At 48.1% G+C, this 14,516-nt stretch overlaps 1 protein-coding gene across 3 annotated transcripts in view; it reads right to left on the minus strand.

Annotated features, from left to right (window-relative positions):
- Window positions 1–3,440: 3,440 nt before the first annotated feature.
- The window catches only part of SGPL1 (sphingosine-1-phosphate lyase 1), a 53,230-nt gene continuing 42,154 nt past the window's right edge, over window positions 3,441–14,516 (minus strand). For all 3 annotated transcript variants that reach the window (XM_082855058.1, XM_082855057.1, XM_082855056.1), the window contains 8 exons: window positions 13,042–13,130; window positions 10,981–11,086; window positions 9,603–9,701; window positions 8,704–8,853; window positions 7,339–7,577; window positions 5,852–5,998; window positions 4,828–4,948; window positions 3,441–4,320 (listed from right to left, as the gene is read on the minus strand). In XM_082855058.1, the coding sequence (XP_082711184.1) occupies window positions 4,180–4,320; window positions 4,828–4,948; window positions 5,852–5,998; window positions 7,339–7,577; window positions 8,704–8,853; window positions 9,603–9,701; window positions 10,981–11,086; window positions 13,042–13,130 (1,092 nt within the window). In that variant the 3' untranslated portion in view covers window positions 3,441–4,179. The remainder of the gene's footprint in view (window positions 4,321–4,827; window positions 4,949–5,851; window positions 5,999–7,338; window positions 7,578–8,703; window positions 8,854–9,602; window positions 9,702–10,980; window positions 11,087–13,041; window positions 13,131–14,516) is intronic.

Raw genomic sequence — 14,516 nt, forward strand, 5'->3', positions numbered from 1 at the left:
CACACACGCCTGGTTGCAGCCTGGACCACACTCCAGCCCCTTTGGGCTATCTCTGTGCAGCCAACCCATCCTCTCCCTGGGTCTATCTGCTGAAGCCCAAGTTTCAGCACCCAGCCCCACGTGCTCCAGCAGATGCGCATCTGGGCTGCGGAGTGCAACGAGGTGGCCGGGACTGTCTGTGCTGGTCTCTCTCTGTTCTGCCTGCTGCAAGCCGGCTGGCTGCACTCTCCTCTGAGCTGCTGAAGCTCCCTGTCCCGGCTGATCTCCCAGCTGGTGAAGGGGGTTCCTGGGGTGAGGAGACCTTGCCTCTTTCACAGCTCCCTCCAAGGGGTGCAGGTCCCATCCTGATTCATTTTTTTTTTTTTCTTTCATCCTACCCAGTTATATGGTGATCTTTCTTGAAGCTTTGGTTGTATGAGATCTTCTGCCAGCCTCCTGTAGGTATTCTCTGAGAATTGTTCCACATGTACATGTATTTTTGATGTATTTATGGGAGGAGGTGAGCTCCATGTCCTTTTATATTCTGCCATCTTGATCTCTCTGTCCGATACCTTTTTTAGTAACAAGTTCTCAGTAAAGCTTAATGTCGAACCAACAAGGTTCAGACAGTGGTTCCCCCATCTGCTTCACTTCTGACATAAATTCTTCTAAATGTGCTTTGACCTAATGACTGGATCAGGGGACAAGCCACTAGACATGGCAGTATGGACTGTTATGTCACCTTTCTGCCTCTGCTTACTCATGGATTAAAGACTGAAAAGTGCCAACCTGGAGGGCACTACAGTTATATCAAGCACCTTGATGTGGTACAAAGACACAAGGAACACTTTTTGGAAATAAACATGTTTATTCTAAAATTAATGCAAATAATTGAAATTATAGCAGAGGATGTTAAGGAGCTATTATGGACCAAAAAAAAACACAAGAAAAAGTAAGGCAATTACAACTCCAGCTCAAGAAAAGGCTCTCAGACACATGCCTTCTGCTTACAGGCTATAGCTGGTGGCTACCAAGTTAGGCCTCTGTCATTACTTCTGTCACTCCTGGGTCTAGCTACAAGCAGCTTGTTGCTGTCAAGACCCACAGAGAAGGCAAAGGGGCTCACAGCTGTGAGCATCAGGACCCCACTTCCTGGGTGGACCACGCCTCCTCACCAAACATATCCTGGCCCCTTTTTCTCTAGGCTTTACCCCAAAGCAAGTAGGGGCTCAGGGAACCGAGTCCTTTGGCAGAAACTAGATGGCAAAGGCGGTATTCCTTGGCTTGATTCTGGCAGTGTGAATGGGCTGAGAGCCAGAATGAAAAGCTGGGTTACCTGAAGGACAGAACTTCAGAGCCTGAATAACCCTTCAGAAAGACTTCTCACTTCCTATTCATAATGGGACAAGAGGCCCAGCGGTTACGTGTGCAGATATCTGAGGAGTTCCATCAGCTCCCAAACCAAATGCAGGGCTTGAAATCAGTGTCCTTTGGTGAAATGGATCCACACTGCCCAGCTGGGTGGAGACCACCCCCGATGGCTCAATCCATCAGTAAGATGTAAGCAGGTGTGGATGAGGGAGGTGACTGAAAACTTACGAGAAGGCCCTGGCCCTGAGGAACTGAAGATGTGAGTTCCAGACCTTTAAACAGGTGTGGCCACCACTCCTGGTGGAGCTACCAGGAAGGTGCTTGGAACTGAGCAGAACTGCCGCTCGTCCATGTCTGAACTGGTTCTGGTGTCAGTGGTCACACGCAACCATTTCGACACAAAGGGGCGCTTCTCACCAGCCGCCGCCACCCCAGTAGGTGTCTTCCCTGTGTGCCTAAATAGACAAACGAATATAGTCATCCACAATGATTAAAACTGGGGACATTTTATTAACTGCTTCTTAAGAGATTATTGCTGCAATTAGGAAGGGAGCCTTGAGATGGAAAAGGGGGAGGTTAAAGACTGAAAAGATCTGAGAGAGGCCAGTACCGTTTTCCAGGTATAAAACTGGTCATGTTAAAAGTGACATGGCAGTATATTCATGCGACTACTTAATTTTAACCCAGAAAAGAGAGTACAGTTTTTGCAGAGGCCGATGTGACACCTGCTAGCAACAAGACATCATCAAGACATTCCACCCACCACTGCCAGACTGCTACTCATGTGCACAGGTGTACAGAATAGAAAGCCCTCAAGTGGTGGGTCAGACTAACGCTCGTGACCATAACCTAAAGTGGCAACAAGCAATGTCACAGCACAGAGGAAGGTCCTGGGAGACACCGGAAGCAACAGCATACTCTGCAGGACACGTGCTTCTCCATTTTAGCAGCTGACAAACCACAGTGGTGCCTGCCGGGTGGTTCTGGGCCCCTGGACTTCCTCTATCCAACCTGAACACACTGGAGATCCAGGGACGGTTCATGCACAGTCTCTCTCTCAGGAGGTGCCCAGCAGTTCAGCCACCGGGGGAACGTGACTCTCACGTCCGAAGGATCTGAGCCTCTAAGAGAAACATAACCCAACCATCCTTGGAACCCACAGAAGACAGGATGAAAGACACCACACCAGCCCTGCAACGACATGGCCAGCTGGTCACAGTTAGTGTGGAGGAAGTACAGAGCTAAAGAACACTTCAGACAACCGTGCCAAGGAGCCGGCGGGAAGTCCGGGCATCATGGCTCTCCTGGCCGGCGTTCCCAGCGAAGAAGGCTAGAGGAGTCCAGCCTGAAGAGGCTGAATATTCAGGAGTCCCTGAGAGGGGTAGGGGACAAAGGAAAGTTCCTCCTGACTTACCCCTACCCAGGTGAAAGCCTCAAGGACCGATCCAGTTGCCCTCGGCCCGGGTCAGGAGTAGCCCGGCCCCGCTGAGGAAGAAGGCACATGGGGTGTCAGCATGAGAGCAGGACTGCGGCTCAGCCTAGATCAGGGCCCCGCGCGGGAGGCGGAGCGTGGGGAGCGGGTGCAGGGTGGGGTCCTGTCCCTGCGCCACCCTGAGCAACTAGTCTGACGAAGGAATCCCAGGCCCTGGGCCACAACTGACACTTGCCATCATGTCTTCCTATTCCAGAAAGTTTACCTCATCCTAGCCAGGGCCGAGGAGCTTGCAGTACCTGAGGCTTAACTGCCGTCGTACCTTTGGGAGCTGAATAAAGGGGGAAGAGGCAGGAAGAACACAGAATGGAGAGAGATTTTCCCTGCCTTGGGGGCTCTCTCACGCCCACCTCGGGTAAGTCGAGGCAATTTGTGAAGGTGCTTTGAGCTGTTCCTTCAGGCAAGCAAACATGCTTGACGGCTTAGAGCGGCAGGGAGGGGAGGACTGCTGCCCACTCTGGTGACACATTTGAATTTGGGTGCCCATCCCACCCCGATCCTCAGGAAAGTACAGAAAAGGGCCCAGCAGAGAGTTCAGGTGTGCCCCAACGCTGCCAGTTCAGGGAGGCAGCCCCAGAAGGCCCTAGATTCTCTGAAACCTCGTCCATGGAAACAGGAACAAACCAGTGGGAGCATAATTTCCAACAACAGTCTTCAAAGATGACGACAACCAAGTATCAAGTGGGAACTGCAGGCACCGCCGAGGACCAGCGACTGCTCCAGACCCTGCCGTGGTGGACTGAGCAGATCTGCTGGACCGCGCCGGCCCCGCATAGCAAGAACGATGGCTGGTCAACCTGTGTCCTCAGGAGACAACACAAGCTGCAACAGAAGGGACCCTGAGACAGCTAACCACTCACAGAGGAGGACTGGAAAAGCCTCCTGCTTAGAGCAGACCTCACCCCCACTGAAGGAAACATCGGTTATGGAACACTTCCCGTCTGACTAGCCCACCTGCCTGAGGTAACAAAGCAAACCTTTTCCTATCTCGTAAACTGTAGCCCAGCTTCCCTAAGGAGTCAGGACAGGTCAGAGCTGCCACACCGTGATTAAGTGAAGCTGAAAGCAAGAGAGGTTAGAGAAGGAAATGGTTAAAACGATTCCCAGGGTAACATTTAGAACAAGGGCAAAACAATTACGTCACGGAATCCTTTAGAGTCTTCACGTTAAAAACCACAAAGGGACGGGAACAAGAATCCTGAGGATCAGTCTGTCTCATGGTCTGCCGCACTGTGCTCTACGGAGCAAAGACCAGATGCTGAAACCACGTGGCCCGTCCCACACCCCGACAACCTTCTGAAGGCCAGATGCACCTCGGGGCCACGGAGGATCCCAGCTCAGCGGGGTTTTGGAGAACCATTCATCTGGCTGCCCTGAGTTACAGTGTCTGTGCTGAAAAGGCTGTCCAAGAAGACGGAGGACAATTCTGCCACCAGGTTCCTGTCGACTGTAGCCTGGGCCATGCCGTAGATCGCACCCTACAAACCCAGTCAAAGAGTGTCATTAGAGACGAGGGGTCCGGAGCAGCCCGCGCTGCGGTCGCGCACTCCTCCTCCCACCATGCCCGCCTCCCCAGCCCAGGCACGATGTGAGCAGAAAGGCATAGGATGTTTTTCCCAGGCATTTGCCAGCCTGCCGTTCTGCCTAAAGAACTGTCCTATGGGATTTGGTGTAGAAAATTCCGGAGGAAACAGGCTTATTGCCTTTCCTGTGTCAAAATTTTCTTTTTAAATGGACACTACCACCACCTGTCTTTGTACAGCACTTTCAAGTTTACAAGGTGCTTACTATATCTAGCATACCTCGACTGAGACTAAAACAAACCCTGGGAATGGGTGAGCAGAGATCATCAGTTCTGACTAATAAGGAAAGAGGTCTGTGGATAAGGGACAGAGGCAGGAACAGACTGGAGATCATCTGATTCCTTCAAGCCCACCAACACCACCTGAACTTCCACAGGAAGAAAAAACCCCAAGTGTCCCTACCATTCCTGTGGTCTTTGCTTTGGGATTCTTCATGATTTGAGTGACGGATTCCCGGATGTCCTTTAGGAACTGTGTCGCTACTTGCTTACGGGTGTGTACCAGTGTGATGCAGAAATGAATGCTATGGGAGAAGAAAGACAAAGTGAGATGAATCCTGGAATAAGACGGGGGGAAAGTTCTGAAATCAGGCAGCCCCCAGTACAGGAATTTATTGATTGCTGCTTCATGTTGCTCGTGACAAGTGTAGTCAAAGTGCTCCCAGCTGTGGGCATCAGGGCTCACAAATACACAGGCTGTCAAGAGGGCTTCATGCCCTCAGCGTGACCAAGAACCACCCTGACAAGATGAATACAGCTGGCTGTCCTGTCCTCCCCCTCCACTGCTGTTCCTTCAACCATGTGACAACCCACAGGACGCTTTTATCTTAGGTGGTGAACCCTCATGGGCTAGGGCCATATGGCTGGGGTCTCGAAGGTCTTCAGGGCAGAGAAGAAACTGCCCCTGGAGGGAGACTGGGGTACAGCGGGATTGTGAAGAGGAAAACACGCAATCCAGAGGGGACTGGCAGTGGCACGACACATGACAGGATCGGGGGTGTGGGGGGCACTAGGAGACCTACTCTGTTGAAGCAGAGTGTTTATTTAAAGGCATCCTGGAAGATTAGGTTAGAAATGCCTACGGAAGGCGACAGCAGCAGGCCTGAATGACTACAGGCCCTGGATTAGAGGCCCTCCGTTACTCAGGTCATGAGAACAGAGCCCAGAAAGAGAGCAAGTGTGTGGGGGGCGGTGGGAGACAATCTCATGACCGACCACTCGTCTCAAGGCTGCCACCTAATTTGCCAGACGTTAAAGCTAACAGTCTTGTTCTTGATATCGAATAACTCCAAATGGCAAGAGACATCCTGAGATACTACAGTTGCCACTAAAGTGCTGGGCTCTAGCAGTCACTCTCTATACTCCAGGTCATCTTGCTGCCCAAGTCCTTCAGCAGTCATGGAGCAAAGGAAAGTCTTCAAGCTCACCTGGGTGGGAACTGCAACTGGTTCAAGCTCCAGCCCTTGGCATTCATCAGGTTGAATAGTCGGTAGATGTCAAAATCATGGGAGCCCAGAGCAATGACTGACAATTGAGGATTCCCAAAAACAAAGATGCCTTTGATATTTTCCAGCCTTAAAAGGAACAGAAAGGAAATTCAGGCACGTACATTCTTCTGGTCATCTCATGTCTCCATTATAACAAATCTAACCTTTGGGGGCTTAAGTTTTCTCATAAGATGGCTAGACTGAGATCAGTGGTTCCTAAATATTAAAAATATTTTAAGGCTCAAACCCCACTAGATCCAATGAATCAAGACTGTTGGCTCTTAACCTGTCTGCCCAACCCCCGAATTATGATATGCCCCCCAGGGGTATCTGAGGGATAAACAATGTACTTTTTTGTAAATCCTGGAAAAATAATCCATCTCTCTTTAAAAAAGTCATCCATGTAGGGCTTCCCTGGTGGTTCAGTGGTTAAGAATCCGCCTGCCAATGCAGGGGACACGGGTTCGAGCCCTGGTCCGGGAAGATCCCACATGCTGTGGAGCAGCTAAGCCCCCGTGCCACAACTACTGAGCCTGCACTCTAGAGCCCACGAGCCACAACTCCTGAAGCCTGCACACGTAGAGCCCGTGCTCCACAACAAGACAAGCCACTGCAATGAGAAGCCCATGCACCACAACCAAGAGTAGCCCCCGCTCACTGCAACTAAAGAAAGCCCGCGTGCAGCAACAAAATAAAAAAATAAAAAGTCATCCATGTAATCCCTAAAGCAAGAAATGGTACAGCACTTCTCAGCAGATGGGTGTATCAGGACCATATGCAGGCCTTTTTCAAGTGAGCTGTGCCTACTGGCTGCTTTCATTCACCCTCAAGAGCGTGAAGAGGCCTCCCCAATCCTGGTGACACACGGAGAGCCAGGCAGGTGACACACGAAGAGGTGTGTTAGACAAAGCACACAAGCTGGTTCTAGCCTTAACCCCAGATTTCACCACCCCTTCCGCCCTCCCCCTCTCCAGTTCTTCTCTTACTCCAGCGATCCTCCAAGTGTGACTCAGACCAGCAGCATTAGTGTCCACTGGGAACTTAGAAATGCCAATCTTCAGACTCCCGTTCCAGACCTACTGCGTCAGAATTCTAGGAGTGGGCCCCGGCAATCTGCGTCTTAACAAGCCCTCCACGTGACTGATGCGGATTCAACCTCACGTTCTGAGAAGCACTGTCTTAACCATTAAGATGTACACCAGCACCTGGTAAGAGCTGCCAGTTGTTAGGGAGACAACACGGCCCACGGATGAAGCCCGGGTGTGGCCTCCAAGTCCCAGCACGCAAGGGAGCTTATCTCCCCAGGCCAACACCACACTCCGGGCCTGCAGACGGGCTGCAGCCACGGCACTGGGCCTAGCAGCTGCCTTGAGCCTACAGCAGACAAAGCAAGCAACACGGCGGAGCCCCCAACCTTCCAGACATACTCTGACTTGAGGAAGCGAGTGGTTTTGATGATCTGCTTGGTAGCTTCAACGTAGCCGCTCTCACCGAAGTACATCAGGGCGGCCCAACAGGCTGCACTGATGCCACCAGGCCGTGAGCCCGCAATGGTTGGGGAAGCGTAGATGCCGCCCTGCCAATCTGTGTCAACGAAGAACTGATAGTGCCTGTACTTCTTGTCAGAGTATAACACCACCGAAGAGCCCTTGGGAGCGTAGCCATACTGAGGGGGAGAAGCAGACAGGTGAGTGTACAGTTCCATGCGGCAGACCTGCCCCAGAACTCCCTTCATGCAGATTCCCCCTGTCTGTCAGTTTCCCTCTGTTCCCACTCACATTAAGATTTCCAACTTATTTATTAAAAAGTATAAGAAACTTCAGGGGGGGTTCATGGGGTTTAAATTCTCTATTTTAGGAATGAGGAATCTGAGGCCCCAGGAAAAGCAACGTCTCGTCTAGTTAATCGGTTTGCTTCCTATCTCTCATGCAGCATAGAGTTTTCCTTATTTAAGACAGTACCCCAGGAAGGTATGTCAGGATGGAAGCAAAGATAAATTTCCACTGGAAGCCAGGACAGGGTGGAACTGAGGTCACCTCTAGCAACTAAAATCACGATCTGACTCCCTTTCCATCCTTTTTGGCTTAGTATCATGCTTCCTTCGTAAGAACACCATGGTGCTCAAAAGCTAGAAACTACTTAATCCAGCTGTAAAATGAACTATGTACTTCACGAGTGTGCCCTCCTAATTAACTCACTGAAGCTAACACGTGACTGATGCTACCCCCTGAGCCACACGGATAGACAGTAAGAAAGAGGGCACTTTGCCTCAGTCCATCAGGGGTTGCAGGCATGGACATTTCAAACATTACAAGCCAAACATTCCTGAGCACATAAGTTCATCCCTTTTTCAAAAGGGCTCTTCCAGTGATAAACTCCGGTCACGCAGGTACAGGAGCCCCAGGAGCATGGGGGCTGCAGCATCAGCGTACCTCCTCTTAGGAACTCTGGTTATCAACCTCACCTCCTCCCCCCACCCACAAGGATCTCAAGACTTCAGGGAACCTTTGTGTAAGGGCCACTACACTAGCATGTCGCAGTTACACACAGTCACTGGATACAGAAACTCTCTTAGCTGTGACATAAAGATAAGAGGTTCCTTTTCACTACTGCTGGTCACCTCTAGCATTGTACCTTGTCATATGAATCAGCTGCCTTGGTGTGAGCAAAGAGCCAGATTTAATTTTATATTAATGGGGGAAACTAATGCTTTAACCGATTTATTTTACTGGTAGTAGTCAAAATAATCAACTGTCTACTTTGATTAACATGTGGTCTCTTCTCTCACTCACCTTATGAGTATCAGCTGAAATGCTGGTCACACCTTTCACCCGGAAATCAAATGGGTGCTCCAGTGGGTATCCGGCTTTCTCCATAAAGACGATGAGGAAGCCCCCCAGACAAGCGTCCACGTGGAGAGGTATTTTGTATTTGACAGCCAGCTAGTTCCATAAACCAAAGACCATAGACAATATCAGTTATAGCTCTACAACGAAAACTTTGCAAGACACGGGTGGAATGGTGGGATACAGGCCCAAGGCATCATGTACTGTCTTCCATGTATTAAAAACCTGGCTATTTTTGACATTTTTAATAAAGCTTGTCTTTCAAATGTAGTTAGCCTTCAAAATAATTCATCTGAATGTGGTTTCTATTTTATATTTAAATACGTGGGGCCTCAAACTCACCTGCAAAATCCAGCAAGAAATGAGACGCACTCTGCTTTAGGCTGGGGGCGGGGAAGGAGGGGGCGGTGCTCGGGGGCAGCACGGTGTCTGCTTTAGGCTGGGGGCGGGGAAGGAGGGAGGGGTGCTCTGGGGCAGCACGGTGTCTGCTTTAGGCTGGGGGCGGGGAAGGAGGGAGGGGTGCTCTGGGGCAGCACGGTGAGCTCTGACAGGCAAGCCCTAAATGCAGATTATTTCCTGATCTGAATCAAAACGTCAGGACTGCTTCAGAATGTCCAGTTTAAACAAAGGCTTCCTCCCCGTGTTATCCCTCCCCCATAGCAGAAGCGAGTCACTTTCAGAGGCTTCGGCAGAGCTGTGCAGCTTATCACAGGGCGGATGAGAGCTGTTCATCACCACTGGGCTAGAATCTAAACTCGAAATCGTTCTTTCTGCCAAGTACTGCACCATTAGATGCTACTTTAAAATCTCCGTCTGCCTGCCTAGTCGTCCATTCTCACACATACCTTGGCCACCTCAGGGACAGGATCTATCACACCGTGAGGAAACTGGGGGGCAGAACACACGAGCATGGCAGTGTTCCTGGAGATGGCTCTTCGCATGGCCTGGGGGTTGAAAGTTGAAAGGAAAGTGAGAAGCCACATCACAATTCCTCCTCTCTTCTGCCGCCAGGAGCAATCTAGGCTACCAGCCTCGAGTTCCAGTTCCACTAGCACCCCTGCTTCACCTCTCCAACCTGGAAGAACACCACCGCCCTGCTGTGCTGGCCGGATACAAACATTTGGGGGGAACAGTCTGAGAGCACAGTACAAAAACAGCAGAATCACTGTGAGAGTAAAAAAGAATATTCGGCTAAGAGGCAAAAGAGCCAAATGTGAGTCCTCGCCCCGCCTATTAGCAGTGAAGCCTTGAGGAAACTACGTAACCAGCCAGTGTGCTTCCTCGGCTGCAATAACACTAAGAGCTTCTACGACCTCCCCAGGTTGTCATGAGGCTCAAATGCGATTCTGATAACACTGAAAACTACAGAGTTCTTCTGTGTAAATGCAAGGCATAAAAGTAATTACTAAAAATAAGCCAGACACAGAAGGACAAATACTGCATGATCTCACTTATATGAGGAATCTAAAACAAACTCATAGACGCAAAGAGCAGAACTGTGGTTGCCAGGAGCTGGAGGATGAGGGCAACAGGGAGATGTTGGTCAAGGAGTACCAAGTTCCAGTTCCGCAAGATGAGTAAGTTCTGGAGCTCTAATGTAGAGCCACGTGACTATGCTGAACAATACCGCACTGTATAGCTGACATCTGCTGAGATCTGCAGGGTGGTCTTAAGTATTCTAACCATGAAAAAAGAAAATGGTAACTACGTGAGGTGATGGAGATGTTAAATAGCTTGACTGGTGATTATTTCACAATGTATACGTGTATCAAAACACCAAGTTGTATACCTTATACACAATTGTTACTTATCAATTAGTTAATACCTCAATTAAGGTGGGGGGAATAATGCTACTGCTAATAAATTGTACAGTTTACTTCTGAAAAAAAATTACTATTATAATGGCAATGGTACTAATTCAGGCCAATCGAAAATGACAGTGAGAGTCTTAGGGCAAGTTAGTCCTGGCTCATTTTACAGACAGAAGAGAAAGTGATGGTGCTGAAGCAAACCCAGGTCCTTAAATCTCAAGTTAGTCTCATCTTCCTATTCGAGTTCATGAAAAGACTGGAGCTGCAGTGACTCACCACCGCCAGTGGCAGTTTTTGCAACTCTGGCTACTACAATCAAAGGCATTTTGAGCCTATCTGTGTGTGACACTGGAAAAAGCACTTCCTGCTTCTTGCAGCCCAAGACAGACAACAGCCCTTCAGAGGAACTCACCTGAACATCCACCTCCATCATTTTGTTCAGTGGAACCCGTTTAATCTTCATCCCAAAATAGTTGGCTGCTTTGTCAAATGCAGCATGGGCACTCTGGGGGGCTACACTAAAGGACAGGGAAGAAGAAAACAGTGAAATTCAAATCAAAACAGGGTTCAAGAGATAACATGGTTAGTAGCTAATCTAAATCACCAGGAAGAAACTTCTGATTATTTTTAGTACAGTTTTTAAAACTGTTTATATTGTTTTATTTTTCTTTTTAAGCATAGACAAAAAGAGGTCACCTGATTTTCTAGAGAAACCTTCTCCCTCCCTCCTTCTTCCTGCTACCAAACCATTTTGGCAGCAGGAAGAACTTGGAAATAATGCCACATGGAGGGACCCCAAGCATCAGTCAGGGCTGACGGGGAATCTGGATCAGACCAACATGCGGTCAAACCCTCAGGTGGCTGCCTGCCCAGAGACGGGGACCTCAGTAAGGGGCAAGCTTCCTGACACAACACATGTTCAAGCACGAAACATTAAGACTGCTCAGCAGGGCTACTAGCAGCAGTCAAGCGTCAGATCAGCGCTCTTCTCCATCTCTGGAAGACCATGATCCTATGAAAAACTACAATCCCCATTTTTCCTACATATTTGGGAGCAGCATTTCAAACAGTATTGAAAAAGGAAACCAAGTCATTTGCTTTCAGACTTCCCTCAATCACTTCTCTCTTACAATTAATCTGTTCCCTTTAAGGCAGAAAAATCGCTATCACTGAATAAGTACCAAGCATCAAAGATTCATGCATGAAGAGAGATGGCAGCCTGACCTACTCTCTTAGGCTAGGTATGAATCACAGCATGAGATCATGTACAACAAAACCCTTAGTCACTGTCACTTGTGGAAAAAAATTAACCCAAAATATGTGGTATAAACACACTGTACAAAGAGGGAACCTAGAGAAAAAAAAATGCAACCAAATGTCAAAATTATGTCCATGGGGTGGCAATATGGGTACATCTCAAGAAGATTTTTAAAAATTTTCCTCCCAGAACACAGCTGTCAGGCTGAAATTTTCTTAGAGAGCACCCTGAGGCAGCCTATTATATTTAAGTAACTTTTACTGAACTGAGATAAGTAGAGAGCTTTCCTTAGGCACGAGATAAACTTATAGCATCACAGAATTCAAAGATGTAGTCCTATAACTCTGTCAACTTTTAGAAAAAGGATCTCTTGCAGTATACACCATGTATAAATCTGGGTGGTTGGGAAAGGGAATGACCTTCAATATTAACTAGCAGATCCACTTAGGATTTTGCTGAATGTGAAGGATAATGGTCAAGGGCACAGGATGGGAGAGAAGAGGACTGGAATTACCAGAGGAAGACAAGAATCAGAAAACAGATTATCAGGCTGTTTCACACAGCAGTATTCCACACAGACAAACCTAACAGGGGAAAAAAACCCAGCCACACATACAGTCAAACCCTCCGTATCCGTGAGTTCAGCCACCCAAGGAAGGAAAATATTCAGGGGGAAAAGAGTTCCAAAAAGCAAAACTTGTATTTGCTGCATACCGGCAACCATTTACATAGCATTTACATATTAAGTATTCTAAGTAATCTAGAGATGATTTAAAACCATATGGAGGGGCTTCCCTGGTGGCGCAGTGGTTAAGAATCCACCTGCCAATGCAGGGGACACGGGTTTGAGCCCTGGTCCAGGAAGATCCCACATGCCGCAGAGCAACTAAGCCTGTGCGCCACAACTACTGAGCCTGCGCGCTAGAGCCCGTGCTCCGCAACAAGAGAAGCCACCACAATGAGAAGCCCGTGCACCGCAATGAAGAGTAGCCCCTGGCTCACCGCAGCTAGAGAAAGCCTGCGTGCAGCAACGAAGACCCAATGCAGCCAAAAATAAATAAATTAAAAAAAAAACACAAACCACTATATGGAGGATATGCATAGGCCATATGCAAATACTATACCACTCTACATAAGGGACCTGAGTATCGAGGATTTGGTATCCATGGGGGTCCTAGAACCAATCCTCCATGATACCAAGGGAACTGTACATACATTTCTGGAGTTTTGATCCCATTCTCGAAGGCCAGTTCCCGATAAGCTTTACAGGCCATCAGAATACTTTCTGTCCCCCCGGAGGTCACCTGTAATAAAAAAGAGAGGCCATCTGTGGAAGGGAGTTAGGGATAGCTATCAGCAGGCACTTCCTGCCTTGGTCTTGAGGGTATCTGATGCAGAAACAGGTGAGCTCTGCATGCTGCAGAGCAGATGCTTCTGTCCACCAGAAGGAAAATTTGACTTTATTGGCTAAGCCCAATCTTGGTTCAGGAGAAGAATAAAAACTACTAAATGATGAGAAGCTCCACACTGTACGAACAAATGTACATCTGCCCAGATCCCATCTGTGCACAGTCCGCCTACATTTCTGTTGTTCGTCCAGTTGCAGATAGCATAGGGCATTTTACCCCATCCAAAAGTATCAGGATTACTGACTTTGATTTAAATTTTAATGCCCATTGAAGAATGTGAAACTGTGAAGTTACAGCTCTAGTCAGCTATGCAATACATTAGAAGACCAAAAAGAGACACTCAGATATTCCAAAGTAAACTTGTGGTTTTGACAAGTTTGAAACACAGAAAAAAGCAGAAGCCTCTACTTAGAAGTTTGTTAACTTATCTGAAACTTAAAAAAAAATCCTAATGTTTTTAAAGTGAAGAAGAATGTTCTCCTGAAGCTACTAGGCCTAGCACCTCTGATACAGGTGAATTTCTTTACCAGAGTTGATACAAAAATACTCAGAGGTCATTTCATTCATCTTGTCTTCCTCACTGGACTACAAAACTCATGAAGGTGGGGACCGTTCTGTTCATGACAATATTCCTGACACCTAGCTAGTAGCTGACACCTACCAGACCCTCCGTTAACATTTCTTAATGCCTGATTTGACTCTCAGTAAACCATGACCAATACAGGTATGTCATACCCATCTGGCTATCCTTTGATAACATCTAAGAATGAAATAATTTCAAAACAAACGGGAAAAAAAAAAGCCATAGCACTGAGCTAGGTGGATATTTCCTTAGATTTATCATCTCCAAAGATTCATATAATCTTAGAAAGCTTTTCCATTTTACAGGTAAGAAAACTGAGCCCCCAAACTGAGAGACTAAGTGATTCATCCAGTGTCATCCATCTTTTGATAAAAAGTAAAACTTTCTATATTTTCATATATAGTGTAACTTAACATGAGATGAAATGAGAGCAGGTGATGACTGAAATTTCCTAAAGTAATATCCACATATAAGACAAAAATACCACAGGATACAAAATCCCAGTGGAGGGACTTCCCTGGTGGCAGTGGTTAAGAGCCCACCTGCCAGTACAGAGGACATGGGTTCGAGCCCTGCTCCGGGAAGATCCCACGTGCTGCAGAGCAGCTAAGCCTGTGCGCCACAACTACTGAGCCTGCGCTCTAGAGCCCGTGAGCCACGACTACTGAAGCCTGTGCTCTAGAGCCCGTGAGCCACGA

The sequence above is a fragment of the Leucopleurus acutus genome (genome assembly GCF_964270905.1).
Source record: "Leucopleurus acutus genome assembly, chromosome: 14".
Taxonomy (NCBI): Eukaryota; Metazoa; Chordata; class Mammalia; order Artiodactyla; family Delphinidae; genus Leucopleurus; species Leucopleurus acutus.